The sequence below is a fragment of the Erithacus rubecula genome (assembly GCF_903797595.1).
Source record: "Erithacus rubecula genome assembly, chromosome: 13".
Lineage (NCBI taxonomy): Eukaryota > Metazoa > Chordata > Aves > Passeriformes > Muscicapidae > Erithacus > Erithacus rubecula.
The window spans coordinates 238,699-262,586 of NC_136665.1; the positions used below are offsets into that span (position 1 = coordinate 238,699).

The 23,888-nt window shown below is 40.8% G+C and overlaps 1 protein-coding gene across 2 annotated transcripts in view; it reads left to right on the forward strand.

Annotated features, from left to right (window-relative positions):
* Positions 1 to 23,888, forward strand: part of FGD3 (FYVE, RhoGEF and PH domain containing 3) — a 94,749-nt gene that overhangs the window by 66,326 nt on the left and 4,535 nt on the right. For both annotated transcript variants that reach the window (XM_079317509.1, XM_079317510.1), the window contains exons 8-18: positions 2,724 to 2,862; positions 3,658 to 3,716; positions 5,267 to 5,413; positions 6,068 to 6,160; positions 8,051 to 8,130; positions 8,533 to 8,563; positions 9,036 to 9,137; positions 13,271 to 13,333; positions 16,801 to 16,923; positions 18,857 to 19,009; positions 20,600 to 20,740. In XM_079317509.1, the coding sequence (XP_079173635.1) occupies positions 2,724 to 2,862; positions 3,658 to 3,716; positions 5,267 to 5,413; positions 6,068 to 6,160; positions 8,051 to 8,130; positions 8,533 to 8,563; positions 9,036 to 9,137; positions 13,271 to 13,333; positions 16,801 to 16,923; positions 18,857 to 19,009; positions 20,600 to 20,740 (1,131 nt within the window). The remainder of the gene's footprint in view (positions 1 to 2,723; positions 2,863 to 3,657; positions 3,717 to 5,266; positions 5,414 to 6,067; positions 6,161 to 8,050; positions 8,131 to 8,532; positions 8,564 to 9,035; positions 9,138 to 13,270; positions 13,334 to 16,800; positions 16,924 to 18,856; positions 19,010 to 20,599; positions 20,741 to 23,888) is intronic.

Sequence of the window (23,888 nt, forward strand, 5' to 3'; positions counted from 1 at the left end):
CATAGAACTGCTCCATCCTGCTCGTTCCCTGGGCCAGCTGAAGGGATGCAGGCTCCAGCACATTCATGAGCATCCCTGCACTAGTCCTGGGAAAGCAGATAACGTCCTTTGGGAGGGGAGGGCTGGCAAGGAGTGGGTTAAGCTGAGCAGGCAGCTGTGCTCCCTGCTCTAAATGGAAGGACTGTTCCTGGGGCAGCTGTCCAGAATCAAGTAATCCCCCTAGCAAGCTGGGAGAGGAGAGGCCCTGTTTGGAGGTTTAGGGCCATGTCAGAGATTCAGACAGAAGTTTGGAGAAGCAAGGACTGGGGGAAGTCCTTTCCTGCCATGCTGCTGCTCCACATGGCCTTTTCTTACCCATTTTCTGCCTGCACCCATCCTGCTCCCACTAAGGGCATGCACACCAACATTGTGTTTTGCTGTCCTCAGCCAGTGGCGAGCCATGATTTTCTGTAGGGTAAATCCATTTGTCACTGTTTGCTCTATAGCACAGGAAAAAATTCACCTGTCTCTATCCACCAACAAGCTTCCAACACAAATTATGTGTGTTATTTGTCAGTCTGCACTGGTTCTAGACCATGGGCAGCTCTGCTGTTGCTTGAGCAGAACTCTTGCCAGCAGTGTGGGCACTGGCAATGCAGGCAGAAGATGCCTCTTGGAAGCCTGCTTATGACAGAATTGCACTGTAAGTTATTTAGTCACACCTACACAGCACCTTTTGCTCCATTGCTCGGTGATCATAGCTGAAGAAGGCAGAGATTGGACCCAGAATGCTTAGTCCATTCATCTAACATATCTCTATACTAACAAAAGCCTGATAAAACTGATAACTGAAAACTGATAGTTTTCAACATACCAGTTGAAATGTTTTGTATTCTTCGGGGATGCACTGTCTACCTTAGCTGCTAATGGAATAGTGTGTATATATAATATATAATAGTATAAATATATAATATATAGGTTAAGACATCTAAGTTACTAATTATATTAAATTAGGGAAAGCAGAAAACAAAAATCAAATGTTACTAATAAGTTGATGACTGTGACGTATCAAGTTTAGTCCTTTGAATTTCTGGAAAGATAGCTAATATTTTTCTCTCAGACATTCATCCCATTATTTCCAGCCTTACTGTGAGAATGGAGCAAGTCAGCAGTGTGCTGTGGGCTACAATATTTACGAGGAAATTGCAGATACTTGAAAGAAGTTTCTTTCTCTGAGAAATGCACAGTGAAACTAACATTGTAGAGAAACTGTTTACTGTAGAACAGACCCAGACATTAGTGGGCTGATGTAAAAGTAATGCTGTGTAGAAGAGCTTGTGTGTGTCTGTTGTTAATATGCTTCTGTGGAGTCAGATTGCATCACTAGCAGAAATTTCTTGTGTGCTTTAAAGCAAGTTACTGGTTCTGACTGAGATTCTCATCTCCCTTCTTTTAAACAGAAATATTCTTTTGCTTCACAGGATCCTATGAAAGCAGGTACACTGCAATACTCAGTGCCATTGTATGCAGAGCACATCAGTGCCTTATCGGATGATGTTTAATGTAATCAAACCTCCTCCCCTTCTTGGCCAAGAAAAGAAAGAAGTAGAATTTGAGAGAGCTCTGCCTTTCAAATCTGGTGTGTGAGCAGTGTTTCTGCTGCTCATACAGTGAACTCTGGCAAGCAGTACATCCCTGGAGGGTGCTCTGATTTAGTGTAGTTGGGAGAACAACACTGCGCAGGGCCATGGATGGGAAGAGCTTTTCTGAGCCTTCTGAAAGAAGGTAGTTGCATATTAGCAGAAAATGCTAGACATGGGATGAAGGTTCATATAAAACCTGCCAGCTTTGATCACTGCTGTCAGGCAAGAAGGCTCCATAGGTTTTATCTGGATAGGCTGGGTCTGAGGCCAGTGGCCTGAGGTTGAACAGGGCCAAGTGCCAGGTCCTGTCCTTGGGTCACAGCAGCCTCTGCAGCTCCAGGCTGAGCCAGAGGGGCTGGAAAGGGCCTGGCAGGAAAGGCCCTGGGGGTGCTGGTGGCAGTGGCTGAACAGGAGTCCAGCTGGGCAAGAAGGACCAGGGCACCTTGGCCTGTTGCAGCCCTGGTGTGGCAGCAGGAGCAGGACAGTGCCCATCCCCTGTGCTGGTACTGCTGAGACCCCACCTCCAGTCCTGGGGTCAGTTTTGGGCCCCTCACAACAAGAAAGAGCTTGAGGGGCTGGAGCGTGTCCAGAGAAGGGAACAGAGCTGGGGAAGGAGCTCAGCCTGGAGAAAAGGAGGCTCAGGGGGAAGCTTCTGGCTCTGCACAACTCCCTGACAGGAGGGGACAGCCGGGGGATCAGACTCTGCTCCAGGGAACAGGGACAGAGGAGAGGGAACAGCCTCAGGCTGGGCCAGGGGAAGGTTTAAATTGGATATTAGGGAAAATTTCTTGATGGAAAGGATTGTCCAGCCCTGGCAGAGGCTGCCCAGGGCAGTGATGGAATCACCATCCCTGGAGGGATTTAAAAGACGGGCAGATGGGGCACTTGTGGACTTCAGTGGTGGCCTTGGCAGTGTTAGGTTTATGTTTGGACTTGATCATCTCAAGGGTCTTTTCCAACCTAATGACTATTGATCCATGATAGCTTAAGAAGGTCCTATACACTCCTCTAGCTGTATGTGAATGGTCATTTTTCATTGCTGTTAAACCCAAAGGCTGGAAAAAAACAAACCCTGCTGTTCCTGTTTTATCTCCATTACAGAAACAGGAAGTGTGTGGAAATCTGACTTTGCAACATCACATGCTTGAACCAGTGCAAAGGATTCCTCGTTATGAGCTTCTCCTAAAGGACTATTTAAAGAAACTTCCAGAAGAATCTCCAGACAGGAAAGATGCTGAAAGTACATGTAAACTTCTCTCTTTCTAAAAGCACAATGAAATCTTGGAGAGTTTTTTCTTCACATGTTCAGATACTTACAACTAGGACTATGATAGAAATGGAGATTTGAATTAATCAAATTATTGCCAAACAAAGGGATTTTGAATGCTTTTGGAGTTGAGAAGAAAAGTGTTGGAATGCCTGCTCTAGGAATGAAAGCAGCTTTGACAAATAAACAATGACAATATGTTGAAGTTCACTGTAGTAGAAGATCTGATGTTTTTCTTTGATCCATTTTGTGGCTAAGGACAAAGACAGAAGGACATCTTTGCAGTAGTCAGAGGAAGAAAGGAAGAATGGTTTTAAATTGGTGTTGTATTTGAATCTGTATTTCTTGCCAAGAAAGCCAGATACTCTGTTTATATGGTGAAACAGGAGAAATGGACTTCTCTTGATTATGAGAAGTTTTTTGATTTCAACCAAAACAGAGTCCATATCACCATAAGCAGACAAGCCTTGTTTTAGGAAAACAGTCTTAAAAATACGCTTAGGAAGACTTCAGTGAGACTTAATTTTTAATAGGTGATTCCTAGAAGGTCAGGGTTCTTTGTCACTGTGTGCTTTGGGTCATCAGATTTTTAGGAGAGAAAGATGAAATGTAGAGCAGCTGAACAAGCAGAGGTGATTGTCTCTATAATTGCTTATGTATCATCATTTTTGAAGGAAAAAGAATACTCAGAGGGGTGAACCCATCCCCCAAGGTGCTATTAAAAGATATAATCTAGAGAATGCATAACTATTGGTACCTTTATTGCAGAGTCACTGGAGCTGATATCAACAGCAGCAAACCATTCCAATGCAGCCATCCGGAAGATGGTGAGTGGCAATTCCAGAATGGAACTGAATCACTTGGCTACACTGAGGGCCTCCCATTGCAACAGGCTCGTTACAGTAGCAAGAGAGGAATATCTGACTGTCAGTCAGGCTTGATGTGGCATGTCTGAATTTTTTATTGTACACGTGGTTTTCTGTCGGTTGTTGAGCTTAAATTCCACTTCCCTCATTCTTAAGGACCCAATGAGTTGAAAAAGGAAACCTTTATAAAACTCATTATTTGCTTTTCCTGGTAAAGTACTGCAAGTATTCCAATTAGGCCCATTCACAAGGGTGTTCTTGCAGATTTTCACACTGGATTTTTAGTCCTACAGTTCTTTAACATAACAAAAGTTGCTTTCATTTGCTTTTGACTCATCTTAAGTGCACAGAATCTTGCCTGTATCAGTAGCTTCAAAAAGCTGTGCTTTAAAAGCTAGACACAGACTGGAGATTTTGGACATTAGCACATATTTTACATATAGAAGAGGTAGTGCATTGCCATTAACATGAAAGGGCTTTATCCCTGCAGATGTTATCCCTTTGGTGCACCAGGAGTATCAGGACATCTTGTATCAATGTATCAAACCTGAAATGTTGTGTATGTCTTAACACCCATTGAAAATTTGGGGATCCAAGGTTTCTTCCCTGTCAGACCATTACTTCCTCCCCCAGCTTGTGTGGACACCATGAGACCACGTTTCCTTTGGCTGTGGGGAAGTAGCTAATTGATGTCTGTGTACTGTCTGTATGTCTGAAAACACAGGGAACCCTCTGTTTCTATTTGAGTCTGGCATATTCTCTTGATAAGGATATATTTTGGTGAAAATTTTTCTGGTTTGGGGCATCTAACAACTCTTTTCCTGGGGGCTGTGTGCAGTATCTCTGCAGATATCAATATGAAACGACTTGTTGGCTCATTGGTTTCTATGTCGGTTGCTTTTTCAGTTAGTACACAAGAACTCATTGGAAAAGGCTACTATAATAATTTTGCTGTGTGAGGTCCAAACGAGACTGAAAGGAAAGTGAGTGCTGTAGCAAAATCTCCAGAAGTTAGTGGTGGGCTGAATTAAATGTTGGCTGCTTACTGCTGTTGTGGTGCAGTGGAAGAAACAAATCATGCTTCCATTATTTGATAGATAATATATAGGTCTCCAACTTGACCATTGATTTTATTGGACATTGCTCCTAAAGTTCCAAATATTAATATTTGGACTTGATGATCTTAGAGATCTATTTCAACCTTGATTCCAACCATGATTCTATGATATGTATTTATTGTTGAATAATAATTGTCTAAAAGTGCTAAATGAATTTATCACAAAATGTCATTAAATGGTACAATCCAAATATAACTAATCCAGTACTAATCCAGAGTGGGGAATAGCACTGAAGAGTATGCAACAGGTTTTAATATAAATGCAAAGCTATAGCAGAAGTGAAAGAATGTTTTCATTCAACCTACATACATTTACCACAGAAATTAAACAGTGGGCAATAGACCACGTGGAATATATATTTTTTTTTTAATTGCTGTGGGTTTGTACTTGCAGGAAAAGATGCACAAGCTTTTGGAAGTCTATGAGCGCCTGGGTGGTGAAGAGGATATTGTTAATCCAGCCAATGAGCTCATTAAAGAGGGGCACATTCAGAAACTTTCAGCAAAGAATGGCACAGCACAGGATAGGTATTTATTCCTGGTGAGTGTTTTAGTTGCTCTTTTATTTTCAGGGCTGTGCTCAGGTTGGATGGGCCTTAGACCATACTGGTCCAGTGGAAAGGGTCTCTTCTCGCAGCAGGGGGTAGAATGAGAGGCCTCTTCCAACCCAAACCATCCTTTGAATCTATGATTCTCTGGTATGTTTCCATCTTCCTAAGCTTAAACACAAAAAGCATTCACCAGCTGAGCCCAGCTACTCCTTCCAAGCAGCAATTTTCTCTTGTAGCTTTTTCCTCAGGGATTCCTTCTTTCTTCCGTGCTGTGCCCTTTGCAGATGCCTTGTCAGACCCAAAGGGGTCTTCTCCTTCCTCAGAGGCTGAGGTTTTGCAGAGTGCCACAGGAGATGGTTTCTAGCCAAACCACCTTCCTGCAGGAGATGGCCAGCTCTAGCTGGAAGAAGAGGTCTCAGGCTTTCAAGGAAGTCAGATTCAGAGGGAGGGGCAGGAGAGAGAAGTTACTGGCTGATGTTTCTGTCTGCCCACTTCTTTCGGTAATAATCCATCAGCCTCACTTTCATCTTAAATCTCTCTTGAGAACTATCTCTTAGAGAAAAACACACCAGAGCTCTAAACTTTCACAGTGCAGGCTGTGTCCAGCATGTAACTGCCTAAGTTGAACTCCTGCCTCGTTACAGTTTAACAGCATGGTGCTGTACTGTGTGCCAAAACTGAGGCTGATCGGCCAGAAGTTCAGTGTCCGAGAGAAGATGGACATTGCAGGACTGCAGGTTTGCATTCTTTTTTTCCTTTTTTTAATGCTTCTTGATAGCTTTTGATCCAAACACATAACATTATATGAATGTAAAAATATAATAAAATTCTAAAACCTAGCTTTGGACCACTTTGGATCAATGAAGGTTTTCCACTATGAGAAAGACCTTAAAGAGTTAGAGTGTGTCTAGAAAAGCACAACAGAGGTGGGAAAAGGTCTGGAGCACAAATCTGATGAGGGAGCTGGGGGGATTCTGTCTGGAGATGAGAGTGAGATCTTCTTGCTTTCTACAACTGCCTGAAAGGTGGGTGTAGCCAGGTGAGGGTTGGCCTCTTCACAGGGGTGACAGGATGAAAGGAAGTGGCCTCAAGTTGCACCAAGGGAGGTTTAGGTTGGTTATTAGGGAATATTTCTTCACTGAAATTGTTGTGCAGCCCTGGCACAGGCTGCCCAGGGAAGTGGTGAAATCCCCCCCTCCTGAACTGTTCAAAAAACGTGGATGTGACACTTGAGAACATGGTTTTGTGGTGAATGTGATGGTGCTGTTTTGATGGTTGGACTTGAGGATCCTAAAGGTCTTTTCCAACCTTAATGATTCTATGGTTCTATCTCTTTTTGGGCTTTTTGGTTGGTTAGTGTTACAAACCAGCTTAACGCCGAAGACCAAAGGAAACTAAACCTCTGTGAATAAAATGGATCTAACTCAGAAGCTTGATTAAAACCAAAGCTTGATTAAAACCAAACAAGGTTAGATGCTGATGCCAAAGTAGTGATGTATTTTATTTAATAGTAAAAGAGGCAAAGAGAAAGAAAGAGAAAAGAAGGAAAGAAATAGAAAAAGAAGTGTGCATGGGTGGGGGCACAGGGAGAGGGTGACAGGGGTTAGGTGGAAACATATCACCCTTATCACCCTCCCCAGGGTCCCAGCAACTTCTCGTTGCTCCCTTCCATCTGCTCTTGGTGGTGAAAATCCCCCTGCTGCCCATCATCGAAAAGTATGGAATCCAGTGGGTTAATAAAGTGGTTTGGGCCAGGTGGGAATGCCCATGTGCCTGCCCCGTAGAGCAAGTTTGACACTGTCCCTTGCAACACTGTGGATCTGATGCATCATCTCTGGTGCAGGGTCTGGGGATCCCTTTGGGAGGTCTTTGATGGGCCATGACTCTGCTGTCCTTCCTGTGGATGTGACTTTTCCCAGGGTGACAGGGCGTACAGCTGAGCTCCCCTGCAGAGCAGAGGATGGGCGTTCACTGCTTGGAGAAGAGCCTTTTCATCACACATCTAAAACCTCTTCACCCCCCATCCTTTGGTGTGAGGTCTGGTCAAGCATAGCAGCTGATAGCCCTGGTGCTGTGGCCTCCACTCCGAAGGTGCTAAGCTTGATCCTTCAGTGAATTATTCTCCCCTGAGTCACTTTGTCTTACCTTCATCAATGAGCAGTGTATGAATCCATTCAGGGTTTCCTTTTGGTGGTTTTCTCTGTATAGCTTTTGTGAAGATTTGCTACAACAGGGAAAAGTCTTTCATGAAGATGTTTAAGACTTAAATTATAACATTTCAGTCTCTGACAGTTGAGTTTTAAAAAGTTTTATAAGAATCATTCAGAGGGGAGCAGAATAATGGTGGCTGTGTGACATGTTTGGATTGAGAGCCTTACCTTGTCCCCTGGCTGGCATAGGAGCCACTTTCTCCCCCTAGTCCTGTAGGAGTCTGCTTGGTGATAGGACCCACAAGTTTTGTAGCAAGACAGGTAACTATGGAAATAGTCCCTTATTTTTTCTGCCTCTGTTCTTTATTCCAAATGATCCTTTCGACTAAGCATTTCAAAGAATGACTGTATTTGTAAGTCTTTAAAAATATTGGAAAGACAAGGTCAATGATTAAAAAGCTGATGTACTTTTTACAGGTCCAAGAAATTGCCAAGCAAAATGTGGCTCATACATTTTCCATAACAGGAAAAAAGAGATCATTGGAACTACAAGCCAGGTATGGTATTTGTTCTGTCTTTGAAGGTTTTTGAATATGTGGGGAGAAATTGATCTACAGGCTGTGCTAGTGTGACAGAGCTTTAAATCACGAGGTGAGCAGCAGAGGCGGGTAACTTAGATATTTAGGAAAATGTTGGTCCTAAGTCAAAGTGTGTTGATTGCATTATAGAATTCTTACAGTGTTTATAGTAGTGCTTGTAGGGCCCACTGTGTCAACAGTTCAAGTATTTTTGGCGCTTGGAAATAATTACTGTTAATAATTTTTAATAATGTTTCTAAAATAGTGGATAGCAAAGATAAAATCTAATGGATATAAAGCTATGGAGCTGTGAATTGAATTTAGTGAAAATATTGTAAGTAGAATGATGATATTTTCTCTATTTTTCTTTTATTTTAACAGGACAGAAGAGGAGAAGAGGGAATGGATTCATGTTAGTACAAAGCTCCAATGATAAGGAGGGCAATCACCATGCAGGCAGCATTTGAAATTATCATTTTGGGGTTCTGGGGCTGTACAGGGAAGCTGGGTGGGCCAGTCTGGTGGAACTGCTCATGGAGAAATGTGGAGCTCAGTTAGGGTCCCAGTGCTCACCAGGTGGCCCCAGAAAGTAGATGGGGACTCCAGCTGGGCTCCCTTTCCTGCATTCCTTAAGCCCAGTATGAGAATAGAATGAGGCATCAGACCTTGTATATTCTTCCAGTTTGACTTATAGAGACACTATCTGATGGCAGTCTTAGTTTTTAACTTAAACAATAATAGGTGTAACACTACCACTGAAGTGTTTTAAGTTTCCCTTTCATTTATTCAAGTGTGAGGGTATTCCAAATGATAATCCTACCCATCTTCCTATGAGAGAATTTTTTTGGTGATGCTTCTCATCTTTGCTGACATCTTTGTCTCAGGTCATTCAAGCCACAATAGAAAAGCACAAACAGAACAGTGAGACCTTCAGAGCTTTCAACAGCTCTTTTTCACAAGAGGAGGAGCATCTTCCTGATTCCTCAGTAAGTACCAGTGCTTTGTTCTCCTTTGCCAGGAAAGTTTTACCAACAGTTAAGACTCACACAGATAACTTTAAAATAGTGGAGTTTTGTTCTGGATTTTTATGTGACATTACAGGGCAGTCATCTCCATTTCTCTGCCTCTCAAATGTGTGTCAGTCACAGCTACTCAGCCAGATCATAGAGAAAAAAATTGCCCGGACAATTCAATGCCAGACACCCATCAGGCATGCTTTCCAGGCTGCTGGCTTTTTTTAACAGAACAGGTATAACTCCTTAATGTTATGAGTGCTTAGCAGTCTGGAATGTTATTTGTGTCCCTGGGAGATTTTGTTCATTACTTTTCCCCATCTCATCAGAGATGCATTTTGTGATTATTTCTTTGATGTCATTTTATTATTATTTAAATATTTTAAAGACTAGGGAGGAAAATTATGTATTTTAAAAGGATCTTAAAATGCTGTCTTATTGATAGTAAATATATTTCTGAAAAATATTCTTAAACTAAATATGTAAAACAGTCTTGAAAATTTATTGTTTCTCTACAGCCATAAGGTATCACTCTGTGTTGTGTTTGCAAGGAATTTTCTTTTAGAAGTATTCACATCAGGACATTATCTCTCCATTCGACTTGATGGTGATAACCTTAGCCACAGGCATTTGCTACAAACTAAAGAGAAATGGGGCCTGGGAGAGCAAAATATTTAGGAATATCATACAGTGCTGCCTGTGACTTTATGACTTCAGACTTGGTACATCTTGGAGCAGAGGGAGAGAAGGTCCATCTGCAGAGATTGCACTTAGGGAGCTTTTTATCTTCCCCCTCCCTTGCCTCCTAAACTGTTTGTTTAGGATATTTTTTGGTTTTGTACCTAACCATTTTTGACATCTCTCCTTGAAGATTCAGAACTGATTTGGTGACTCAATAATGTGAATTTTTTATCTGCCTGATTTCCCAGGGGCCTCAGGAGAGATGTTGGATATGCCTTTCATCCCGGCATAATCAGATTGACAGTGAAGACCTTCTCAACACTCCATAGAGTCTAGAATCCTGCTACTGATAGCAGCCAGGAATGAACCATTTTCAGAATCTGGCATATCCTGAACTATTATAGTCATTCTGAACTATTCATCAGCCAAAAATACCTGGGAAAAAGTAGAAAACAATCAATTCATGCCTATATTTTTCAGTTAACTCATGGCTGCATTCAGAGCCAGGATGCTTTGATGAAAAAAAATATTTTGCTAATAAGCAAACTAATAAGCATATTTCTTTCTATGTAATTAAAAGCATCTGCTAGAGTTCATTATTATTAACTTTGTAAATTAAATTTGTTCTTTCTTTTGTGTTCATGGTGTAGCCACATATTTATACTCTACTTTTCATAAAGGCTAAGCAGAGCAGGAGTCTGGTTTATCCTTTGCTGTGAAACTAATGCAGTCTATATGACAATTTCTTTAATGCCAGAATACTGACCTGCATTTTCAGGAGATTAGTTTCTCTAGATAATCAGCTCTGAAACTGATGTCACAGATAAATGTGACAGAAATGGATGTCTGTTAAAACGAGCTGGATGTATTTCTGTAAGGAAAACTGGATAAATACTGAGAATATTCTGACTGAATACATCGCACTGGGTAGTAGCCACCAGACATATCATCTGTGGAATACTGGACAGCAACTTTAGAGGAAAAAGTGACCCTGTTTTTCTCTCATGAGTCAAGAAATAGATATGGACTCATGAATTCCTGGCTAGATTTTAAACAGCTACTAGAAATTAGCCTGCAAAAAAAGAGTCTAATTTTTTTTCCCCCACCTTTGACCTTATATTTTCTCTGTTATAGTGCTTAGGACTGGTAGCAGTTCATGACCAATGTGTGTAACTCTGATCATGCCTGTATTTCCCTGCTGACTCATGTGATCATACCAGCATTTTGGGTCAGCCTGAAATCTGCCTAGAGAAGACTTGAGGTTTCTGGGATGTGCAGAGGTCTGAAATTTTACCTAAGATTATGCCTGTGCAGGTCTTCAGCAACTAATGAACTCTCACCTGTCAGGAGGGGAATATCCAGTGTCATTGCCAATCAGTGCTAGGCAGGGTAATGGTCTTTTTAAAAAGTCTTTTTAGAAAGCTTCAGTTTTCTTTGTGGTTTAGCTCCTCCATTTTCACCCTCAGCATTTCCAGGCTGTGTGAAAGGAGTTTTTAAAGCCATCTAAAAATGTTCCCAGGGAAAAGGACCTCTTTCACCATTGCTTCATCTCAGAAGAATTGGAGGCTCCTGGTGTGGTGACGGATCCGGTTTGTGCAATCTTGGAAGGCTGGCAAGGAAAAGTGCTGCAGAGAGCTGAGCTTTGTGGAAGTGGCATCCCTATGATTTGAGATTGAGAATGCTTCTGTTAGTTAAGCTATGAATGCTAGATGCTGAATCGTCATTATTTCCCTCCGCTGTTTCTTTCCCCATAGATCTGGGGTGGTTCTGACAAACATGTCAATAACTATTCTTACCCGATCTGAGACACTGAGAGTGGTAATGGTAATGTAACAGGGAGAAGCCCTTTTGAAATATTTTCCAGGTAAGAGTAGAGGGTATTTGATTTCTAGCCCATTATTCCAAATAAACAAATAGACATGAGGATCTGAATAGGCAACTGGAGAAATTTACTCTTTTCCCTAAATTTGCTGGGGGTTTTCTTGAACTCTTCTTCAAACTCTGTTTTTTCTCTGCATTTTTCTTTTCCCAAGTCCTGTCACAGCACACATACATCCTTTTACTAGGCAGAGTAAAACCCTGGGTTGATTATAATTCCAGTGAAAAGAACCCCCTTTGCAGGGGACTGAGGAACAGATGATGTGAATACCTTAGGGTTGCTGGGTTTTTGCAGAGGCAGTTAGAGCTGAATAGTGATGCTTTCCTGAAATCAATCGAATTTCTTGAGGAAGTGGTCTAGGGTGGCACAGCCCTGGCCCCAGGGGATGCATTTGCTCCTTTCCTTGTTTTAAAGAGTTGATTGATTGTATTAGAATATAAATCCAATGAGGCATCAGAATAAATAGCTCTTCAATTTGGCCACTTAAACAGAGATTAAACCTTCTTGCTTTAAAATGAAATGAAGCCAGAGTGCCAAAATGCACTGGCCCTTTGGATAATCTCAAAAAAAGAGATGTTGTCTGACTGGCAAAGGAATGATCTGTGGGAATAACAAGAGAATTTACCATAAAGGATGTAATAGTTTGAGAACCTGGTGTAAACTAGCAAACTCCTGTAAATTAATTGCAGTTAAGGTGGTTTTCCTTCCTTTTTAGAATGTATCCTATGATTTTGGTACTCAATGTACAAAGCTTGCTATTTTCCCTCTATATGTATTGAATACTATTGAATATATATCTATATATCTATGTCTATATGTATGGTGTCCATATAGATATATTATTATTATATATGAACTCTATAGGAATATATAAAGATATAAAAACATCTGTGTGTATTTAATACATATACATCTCTATAATTAAATAGACGGAGATGCCACTTCGCATTTATTTAGGATTGAGATGTATTGTGAAGAAGAGAAACTTAACTGAGTGATGTTTTGATGGAGGAAATTTCCTTCCTCTCAGAATCGAGTGCCTTCACAGAGCCCTGCTGATCTGGCTGGCAGGCTCCAATAGAGAAGTGTCCTTCAAACCATGGCACTGGCTTTCTGCAGCATGTGGTGGACAGGCAGAGGTTGCATGCAAAGGCAGGTTGGCAATTCAGTACCATCTGCAAAATCCTCCACATCAGAGCCCAGCCCTTATTTGAGGGTTGCTGAACACGTGTTACATGTACACCTGGGCTAGTGGAAGATATCCCTGCTCGTGGCAGGGGGCTGGAACAAGATGAGCTTTAAGGTCCCTTTCAACTCAGACCATTCTATGATTCTGTGATCTGATTTTATTAATTAAAGTGTACTCACAAGCAAAGAGTTGAGGGACTGAACGCAAACTCTTTTTTCTCTTCCCCTGCTCTTGTTTGCTTTTTTTTTTCCTGTTTTTTTTTTTGTTTTGTTTTGTTTTTGTTTTCTTTTCAGTTTAATATATTTGAGAAGGAATGTCCAAGTTGAAAGTCTCCTTTGTCATTCTGTTTCTCCTCAGATAGCTAGCACCAGCTCAGTGGAATCAATGCCGGGAGCAGATGGTGGTGGTGCATTAGGAGGGGTGAGTAATTTGAAGATAATACTTTAGTCAGAGCAGTGTTGGGAGGTGGGTTACATTTCTTTTGTAGCAGGAAAAAAAATTCATTCTTCAATATAGGTTTATAGGGTTTCTGTCCTGCTGTGGCCTCAGCTGTGCTGTCATTAGTCTCCTGGTTAAGCTATACCCATAGCTACTTATCATTTGAAGCATCAGAGAATTTGAATCCTGCTCAGATGTGTCACAAAAAAACAGGAAATAAACTCTCCAACCAGTTTGCTGGGTTAGAGAGCTGACATTACTTTATTAACAGTGCTGGATGTGTGAGGGTTGTTCCTTAAAGCCTGCACAGACTTCTTAAAACACCAAAACTCATTCAGTAGCGGGTATATGCTGCACACCCATCAGAGCTGGTTCCTTCAGTTTGTAGCACTGGGTTTGGAGAGAGAGAGGTTTGTGTCAGTTTTTTTCTTTGTTTTTTGCTGGGATTTTTGGAGGGTTTTGTTGGTTGGTTGGTTGGTTGGTTGGTTGGTTTTGTGTGCATGTTTTTAAATTGTGATAGGGAGCTGCACTGATTGCTTGAAGGGAGAAGGGCAAAAACATATAAAGAAATCTATCTAAATAATGCTGTTGCATTGTGTAACTCAGGATTTCATCTCCAGAAATTTTGAGTAGCACTTCTACCACAGTATGCTTTCCATATTTCTAATAGTGCAGAGGAAGAGATGATAATACTTTCTTATGTCTCTGGCCTGTAAAACATTGGCTGCCACAGAAGCAAAATATACTTTCAAAGGTATTATTCATTTTGCTCAGTAAAATGGCTATGACTGCTGCTGAGTCAAACCCAAGTGTTTGAGTCCTTAACAAGGTCTGATTTTTATCATTTATATCTCTCTCTTCTAGATTAAAAGATTTTCAGGAGATGCCTAGGGTCAGTTGAATTTACAGAAAATTAGCCTACACAAGAACAACCACCAAAAATACCCTTACTTAGAGACCTTCTATAGGATGTTGTGTATTAACATGATAATTTTAATAACAAAGGAGCCATTTAGCAGCTCCTCCAGACCTCTGGCCAAACTTGGAACCTTCTGGTAGAATGCACAGTGTCAATGCAAAACTTAAGCCAACAACCTGACCTATACAAAAAACAAGTTATAAGTGTCTGTGATTACTGTGCTCCTTGCTGGTTTTTTTTTTTCTCACTTCATATTTAAAAAATATTTCTTTATTTATAAAGAAATTTAGCGGTTTTTTCTTTATTTATTGTCGGTTTTGTGCTTAGTGTTTTGTGCCTTGAGTTACAGAAGCTGTATTTAGTGAGCTACTTAAAAAATACCCCCGATGTTTTATGGTATTAAAAAAGGCCAAAGCCACATAAAAATTTTGGTTGGTCTTAAGTATTGGGAAATGTAAATTTTATTTGGAATTAAATAAAAAACTTGTATTTTTTTAGTTGATTATAAATAGTTGTGTCAGTGATTTGCATAACATATCTTGATATGTTAAGTAATTTTCCTTAAATCATGTATTTAAAGAAAAATGGAATTGATCAAAAAGATAAAGTTTAAAATAGCCAAAATTGTGTAGTACTGATTCTGAGCTCTAATTTTACTAAAAATTGATAATATAAATGAGAATAATTAATAAAAATATTAGTTTCAGCCTCAGAAAAGAAAAATGTTTAGTGCTGACATCCCTTTAGTAACAGCTCGGTGAGAGCACAAGCAACAGATCGTGTGCTCAGCAGCTTCACGTGCAAACCACTTGGTAGTGGTGGCCAGCAAACTGGGAGCACCTTCCTGTGCTTCCCCAGCCTCCTTGAGAGGCTTGTGGGATTTTCTTCAGCGTTTTCATGACCAGGCAGTGAAATCCTGCTGAAGGAAGGATCATCTGTTTGTTTAAAGCATCATGGTACCTCTTTGTGGAATTGTCTTGCTGCTTTGCACTGCAGGTTATGTTCAGACTTCTGTGTGCAGGAGGAAATATGAGCCTGTGGAAAATATCTTACACATAGTCTTTCATGTATAATGTTGGCATGTAGAGAAACAAACTAAAATATTACAAAGTACAAAATTTGCTGTATAATTTAAAATTTTTCACTTACAGTAAGCATTTCCAGAGGCACATGCTGACACTCTACCACATCATGGTTTGCTCTAAGTAGTTAATTTATAAATGGAAAATACACCTGTAAAAGCATAATGGGAAGAAAAAGAATTGAAACTGCTTTGTAGCTCATGTGTCTGCTCATGTCAGAGTCTCATCGGACTGTACTTATGAGTTACATGAACAATTTTGAATTTTCTACCTGCTGGCCCAGACAGAATGAAATGCCTGGCACAGAGAAGCTCTGGCTGTCCCTGGACCCCTGGCAGTGTCCCAGGCTGGACACTGGGGCTTGGAGCAGCCTGGGACAGTGGAAGGTGTTCCTGCCATGGCAGGGGTGGCACTGGATGGGGTTTGAGGTCACTTCCATCCCAAACCATTCTGGGACTGCAGCTACAATAGCAATGTTTCGAACTCTTATGTTGTCACTGTATTCTCACAATGTTGACAAATACTGTGAAATATTGCTGGCATTCATCAAACATTTAAAAGACAGATATATACAGCGTCGTGTATTTTTGTGAACTGCACATTAGCATGTTAATCATGGAATGGTTTGGGATGAAGGGTACCCTAAAGATCATCTTGTTCCAACCCCCACCATGAGCAGAGACACTTTTCACTGGACCAGATTGCTCAGAGCTGAATCCAACCTGGCCTTGAACACCTCCAGGCGTGGGAAGTCCAGTTGATGCTGCATCCAGTAATGCTATTCACTTTATCACAAAATTGTGCATCAGGATTTGCTGAGTAACTTTAGGTACTGGCTTGGATTTAGAGGTTAACCTTGTCTGGCCAGGTCCCTGGTGTGGGTGTCCCTGCCTTCCTGAGGAACTTTATGCTTCATCTTGGGCTGGGAGGGAGCCTAAGAAAACTCCTAAATTAAGTATTTGAACTTGAGTGGTGCAAAGTTCACTCTCAACACCATTCATTTCTTCAGTCAAGCCATTTTCCCCAAAATCTTCATATCTCATCCCCACCAAGGGAGGGAAGTTTACAACACACTCACAAAGTCAACCTGTACCTTGAAAAAGGAAGAGGTGAATGCTGGAAGGGAAGCTTTTCTTGAGAGGTGCCCCTTGGCCATTCCTCCACCTCCTCACTGACAGGCAGGGAAAGGAGATTGCTCTGTGGTAGTCAGGAGATGAGTGGGCAGAGAGGGGCTCAGAGCACATAATGTCCCCCTGAGGCCCCTGGTGGTTGAGCCAGTCCTCCAGCTGAGACAAGCTGCAGAGTCATGCAGATTCTTTCCTAAAATGGTATGAACCCCAAAGAGGATCTTTCTCAGTAGAGCTCTGTGAACAATTTTGTTGTTGTTTTTATTATTATTATTATTATTGTTATTATTATTATATCAAATATTGTACATTTAATTTCAGAGTGATTCCTCTAGGAAATCTTCCAAATCGAAGCGAGACAAGGAGAAACAGTCTTGTAAGAGCTGCAGTGAGAGCTTTAACTCCATCACGAAGAGGCGGCACCACTGTAAGCAGTGTGGGGCTGTAAGTATCCCAGCACAGTCAGCTCTTGAGTTTCTTCTGCAGAGACCATTGAAGACAATTTTTAATCTTTTTCATTGCAGGGACTAAAAAACATTCTGGTTCATGGCAAGTCATTGTCGGATCAGGTTTTTCCACTTGCTTTATTCTCTGGGTTTCGGGGGAAAAGGAGCAAAAGTGGTGAAAGTTCCTAGTTTGTACTGGTTTCATGGCAGTGCCCCAGTGGATAGAAAGAAAGGTGGTGCTTTTCCTGTGCGTGGGTGTGTATCTGCGGGAAGGGTTTGTAGTTTGTTTGTAGAAGCAATGGCCGTAAGACAGCTTCACTTCACCTGGACAGCAGCTCTTCTAAAATGAACAGCTGAACATGTAATATTAAAGGTGAGATTAAGCAATTAGAGAGCATCCAAAGGAGGGCAACAAAGATGGCAAAGTGAAGCCATGTGGGGAGCAGCTGGGGGCACTGGAGGAGAGGAGACTGAGGGAAGACTCACTGGGGTCAACAACTTCCTCTGAGGGGAGGAGGAAGGGCAGACTCTGATCTCTTCCTCTGATATCTTTCTAGTACCCAAAGGAATGGCCTGAAGTTGTGTCAGGGTAGGTTTAGGTTGGATGTTAGAAAGAGGTTCTTCTCCCAGAGGGTGCCCAGGCACTGGAACAGGCTCCCCAGGGAAGCAGTCACAGCATCAAACCTGCCAGAACTTCAGGAGAGTTTGGACAACACTCTCAGGCACAGGGTGTGACTTGGGGATGTCCTATGTGGGGCCAGGAGCTGGACTTGGTGATCCTTGCAGTTTCCTTCCCACTTAGCACATTCTCTGATTCTGTGTTCCTTTCCCTAAGGAAAGGTTGTGCAAGAGTGGTTTCCTCCCATGGAGGAGGCATTTTTACCCTGGAGTTGAGATTTTCAACCTTCTGGGTTTCTTTTTATTAAAAATTTCTTAAATCATTAAATACATTTCTAGGGGTTTAAAATATCCCATTGCAAAGTCAGTGTAACTGAAGTGAAATAATGGCTTTCCCCCAGGACCAGAGAGATAACAAGAATTACATCATTAATAATTTATTGTTAAACCATTGTTTGTTGTGCAATGCTTTGTGTGTGGCAATAGCATTTGAATTAAAGAAGTTAATTTATCTCAAGGAAAGACTATCATGTTGCTAAAAATGCTGTCTTGCCTTTGTTTGGGTAGCACTTCCTGAATTAAGGCAGTCCTCTTCATATAATTAAAGTCTTACAGTGAACCACGTAACAACATATATGTGTGCTGCAGGTTTGTGGTCATTATTGTACAGAAGTTCAGAATGAATGTCCATCAGGCTGTCACACTGGCAACAGTTTCTCTCCCTGGAGCAGGTGTATTAAAGACAAATGTTTAGCATGGAAACAGGTTCTGGAGCTGCAGATCCATCATTCTTTCCAAGCACTGGTTCCTTGGGCCCAATGTGCCACTGCATGCTCTTGGCAGCTGAGGCACATAAATAATTCTTAATGGATAATGTACTGGACTATGTTCTTAAAATAGTTTGTGCTTTCTGGATTCCTCAGTTCTCCAGGATGTCCTTGATTGATGAGGAATGCCAGCCACTTTCACTCCGAAAATCAGTCCTTCTTAGACCAAAGCACTAATTGATTCTTAAACTTAAACTCTCTTTGACTTATAAAAGCTTATAAGAAAAGATAAGAAAAGCAAACTTGCATGATGTTAGTCATACAGTAAAGACATACATTTTCTTTAATTTAGTATTGTGGTATATGGCATGGGATCACACATTAATTATTAATGGAGGCAGATATAGTGAATATTATATTAGTCACTGTATCTTACATTTGCTTTCATAGAACTTTGCTTTATTAACAACCATTCTGCAAGTCAATTTCTTCGATAAAGTGTTGTGTTTTAAACATGGCTAATTAAACATCATCTGTCTGTTACAGGTGATCTGTGCAAAATGCTCTGAGTTTAAGCCACTTGCAGATAATAGCCGCCATAATCGAGTGTGTAAAGAATGTTTCCTGCAAATCCCAGCAAGCCCCTGCAGCCCTGGGGTGGAAGCAGTTGGGGAACAGAAGAAAAGACTAGCTGCAGAGGTACAGTCTTTGGCTAAGAAGCTTTGTGAGGATTTCTCTTTCTTTAGTATATTTATTAAAAACTAACAAAATTGGTTTTCTTTTCTACTCCACCATGGTATTTAGTCCTCTGCCTCTCATTTATCACACCTGCAGCCTGGACACTGTGTGTAGGTAGTGAGCGTTCATCATAGGATGCTGATCACACAGGGAATGCACACACGTTTGGTGGCTAAGCTTCAGCTGCCAAACTTACAAAAAAGAAGGAAAACCCTCTGACTTCTTTTTATTATGGAGTATTTCCTATCTTGATCTGTGCACAGTAACTATTCAAAAAATAAGATCTGGTTTTTCACTTCTAATTCCCTGTAGCAACTCTGTTGCTTGGGTGCTTTGTCAGCTTTTAGACAAACACATCCAAGATCTCAGCAAGAGAGTGGGGTAAAACTACAGGTCCACCTTGCCCTGCCTTGAGCTGCCAGATCTGCAGAGGAAATTCTGGATCCAGAACCTGGCCCCATCAAAACCTTTACATATGGTATCAGATGTTCCCCTCTGTGGCAGAAGGTTGTAATGAGATGGTCTTTACAGTCCCTTCTGACCCACACCATTCTGTGATTCTGTGATACCTGCTCCAGCTGTACCTACAGATGGTTAACTGTTCATGGGTGCCAATACAGATACCACAGAGTGGTATCTCATGAAAAACTTTGCAGCACTGTTTCAGTAGGAAAAGTTTCAAGTGCAAACTTGCACCTATACAGGGAAGAGAGATCCATGTTCATCTGAAAAGCCAAGAGACAGTGAAATATGACCCATGGCTTTACTTCAGAAAGCATATTAAAGCAAAAAGCTGTAAAAACCCAAGGAAAAGTGTCTTTTTTTTCTCCTCTTCTACTCAGGCTGCTAGTTTTTTGTTAAATCTTCAAAGGATGAGGTAAAATGCAAGAAAGCCAGTGTATGGAAAGAAAATATCGGAGTCAGGCTTTTTCTTTCACTTCTATTTACATTAAACTTTTTTAACAACCTTAGTAGCAGCTGAGGAGATTGCCACTTAACAAATGTTATTAGCAGCTGCTATAAATCTTCAGGATCCTTCTGTGCAAGTCCAAATGCAAGCAGGAATTTTGATTTTCTTTGCTTTCTATCAGAACACAACCATTTCTTCCAGTCTTTTTTTGGACTCTGATTTGGCTTAATCTATGCATAAGATGATCTGTTAATAAACCTTTTGCATTAATTTGAAGTAATCTCCCAACCTACTTTGCTAAGTAAGAAATGAGCTGCATCATCTTAATTACCATTCTCAGTTTAGTGAGTGGAAGTTGAATTTAGCTTCATGTCCACTGGGGATGGTGGTTCAGCCTCTGCCTCTGTTACATGGAATTATGCTGTTTCTTAATTGTATATAATAATTATTAATTTTTATATTTGGTTATGGCCTATCCAACATTTGCCCTCAAGTGTTATTGGACACTGCACCACTTGAGTATTTTTTATTTAATTCTAAGGTTGGGGTTTTAGTTGTTTTAGGTGTTTTGCACACTTAAATATAAATGGAAGCAGCTCTGGTTGGGTGGTTGTTGGTTTTTTTTTTTTTCTTTCATCCAGAAGCAAAGCATCCTTGCAGCTGAAAACAGCCTCTTCAGCAGCTACCTCCAGTTCCTTGAAAAAGGGAAGACTTGGTACAAAATGTGGGTGACCATCCCCAAGAGTGAACCTCTTGTTCTGTATCTGCAAGGAAGCAGCCAGGTAAGATGGCATTCACAAGGGTTAACACACAGGAAGAGAAAAGAATATGAGTTTAAATATGTCAAGCACAGAAATGGGTCAAAGGATATGGCTTGTTTTCAACAACAAAACTGATTTTCCTATTCTGGATATTGAACAAAGCCTCAGAGTTTAGATGATCTTGTTACCTGTACTTATTTCTGATATAGTTGTGAGCAAATGTTAAAGTTCATTGCTTTTTCATTCAAGTTTTTAGCCAAAAAAGGGGACAAAACAAGGATAATTAGGTTATCCTATAGTTTTTTAAGGTTTCAGACAGGTGAAGTCAAGGGTTTTATTACTCTTTCGTTAGGGAAAGCTCTTTCCTGTTAAATATATAGAACAACAAAGAAGGTTGAATATTGGAATTGCTGGTTCAATTTTTTTTTTAAACCCAGTTCTGGGTTGATGTGGTAGAGGAATTTGTGGAAAGGTAGATGTTGTTCAGCCTGGAAAATTATAAAGCTCCTTGTCTTAGCATCATGGGGTTTTATCTTTACTTGAAATATTTACTTTGATAAGAGTTTTTTGTCTCTTAATGTGCTGTTGAAGTTAACTAGCATTTGATGAAAGTCAAGGGATAGAAACATCTATATGCAAACTAGAAATATCTGTCATGCTTCCTTAGCATTGAAGAACAACAGTGCTGAAAGGAGACGCCCCATATCCAGGTTTGCATTTGGCGTTTGACGTATTTATACAGATTTGTTTTATCTCCTGTGTGGGATAGAAGAAGGAATGGAACTGAATTCAGCCAGCAATTACCCTGCTGTAGTTGTAGTAATAAGAAGGTTTTCTTTTTATTAGCAGCTGTTTGTGGCTAGGAAGAGTCAAGGAAATCAATTTTCCCTGTGATTTTTATAAAGCATTTCAGAGTAAAGCTCACCCTATATCTGATCAACAAATACCACACGTTGTTGTCAGAGGTGTGTTCATTTCGCAGCTTGTCAGCAGGAGCACCTCTGGCTTTAAGCAAGTTTGTGTGATGTAGTGCTCAAAGAGGATGGAAGCTTGAATTTGGAGCTTCAGCTCCCTTGCCTCCATCTGTGATTCCAACCCCACACTGAGTAAGCATCCAATTCATCCTGCAGGCAGCAAGCTGCCTGGTTTCCCTCCTAGTCAGCAGGACATGCATGGCTGAAATGACACATTAGAATAGCAAACAGCCTCAGACAAGGTACTAAAACAAGGCAACAAATCCAATCTTTGGCTCTCTCTGGAGCAGAGGTCTGGGGAAAGGAACAATGCTTTAAAAGCCAAGCAGAGAGAACAGCTTCACCCACAGAACTTTGCAACTGATGGGCAAGCTGTGCCTCAGACAACAGCCATTGCAATCTACACAAACCAAGCCAGATTGTCTCACACCTGGGCAAGGACAGTGGGCATAGAGGAAGAGAAGTTTAAGTTCTTTGTCCTTCCTCACACAGAAACAACTTATGTCATCTAAAGGATGGCAGGGGTGAGAAGTTGAGAGGAAGCAACACCCCTTACACAGGGAATGTTTCAGAATTTCTCCTACTGCCCAACTGATGGTTGCAGTACAGCACAAATAATAATCCATGGATATAATTCATCTGCATTCAGTGCAAACTTAATGATGCTTGATTCTTCAGGCCCTACCTGACAGTCATGCAAAGCCACAGATGGAAGCTGGAGGAGCTTCTCTGCCTCAGTTGCTGTGTACTTTGTCCATGTCCTACCAAATTTGATCTTGAACCTCTGCTGATAATTATTAATAAGATCCTTTTTCTTTTTTAGGGGAAAAGGATGCTTTAGCACTAATTGTGAATTTTATGACAGTTAAATTTAGTGGTTAGTGTCCTCAACTATATCAGGGGTAAGATAAATTTCTCAATAAAGTGTCAAGAAAGCAAAAGGACGAGGTTATTTATCTTACATTCCAGAACCGAGATTTACTGTCTGGAATGAGACTAAAAATGACAAAAGTTAGGCCGCTTTCTTCAAGAGCCTGCCATCCCCATTTGTATACTTAAATTTGCTTCCAACTGCAGAAAAAAATTCAGAAGCAAGTCTTATTTCTTGATACTAATCCAACATTCTTGTTAATTCTGATTTACATAGGATACACTAGACTTCTAAGGAAAATCTCTTCTAGAGCTTCATTCAGTCTGAATCAGTTGGGAGCCACTCATGTGCTTAAATATTCTTTTCCCAGGCATAGTTCTGTTTTGCACAACCACTTCCGTGGATCTCACAGACCTCTTTAGACCTGCAAAGAAGCATTTCAGTGCCTGAGATGTGTCTTTTGGGAATAATATTGCCAACAATAGTATTAAAGATCTTGAAACATGGAGTAAAGCATGACTTTAGAATTTTGAAAGTTGGATGTAGCTGTTTTTAGGGTTGTGTGCTTTCCAACCCCGGGGTCTGCAGCCTTGAGTCCAGATATCTCCGAACTCCGGACACAGACCCTCAGCTACCCTCTAGCGAAGTGTAAAGGCTTGAGACCGTGCAGCAAAGGTTCTGGAGATAACTTTATTGTCCTTGAAGGGAGATGCTAACAACGGTCTAATTATATCAGATAACAAAGACTTTATATAGGTTTCCAGAGGATTGAGTTTCTAACCAATAAAAACTACAAATTACAAACTAACCAATTATCTTAAAGCTCTAAGTAAGAAAAGAACCAATTAACTTGTGACTTTAAGAGCCAATAGAAATCTTGAGAGATAACAGGTTTTTCAATAAGGGAGGGGGGGTTTTGTTTGAAGGAATTTCTTTGTTTCATGGGATGGCATTCCAGGGGTATGCTTTAGGAAGTGTAACATCTTCTACAATTCCTCTCTCTGTATTTACAAAGAAAGTGTCTTTAACAGTTTTCTTAGGACATTGAACTAAACATGAAAATATAGCTAGCACAAGAATAACAATAGTTGGGAGATTATTGTTAAGAAAAACAGAAAAAATAGCTGCCTCTGGGGAAGAAGGAGCAAACCAAGCTGCATCTGGAGCTTTAGATACAGTGAAAGCTTCTTCCTCTGCACCCCTGGCCCTCATGCCGAAGAAGGGATGCTAGTGCATGTAGAAACATGACTCACAGATTTAAAATAGCAAGAAAAACTGTTCTTTTGCTTTAGACCCTTGTTCCAGAAGAATGAATCAGTCCCGA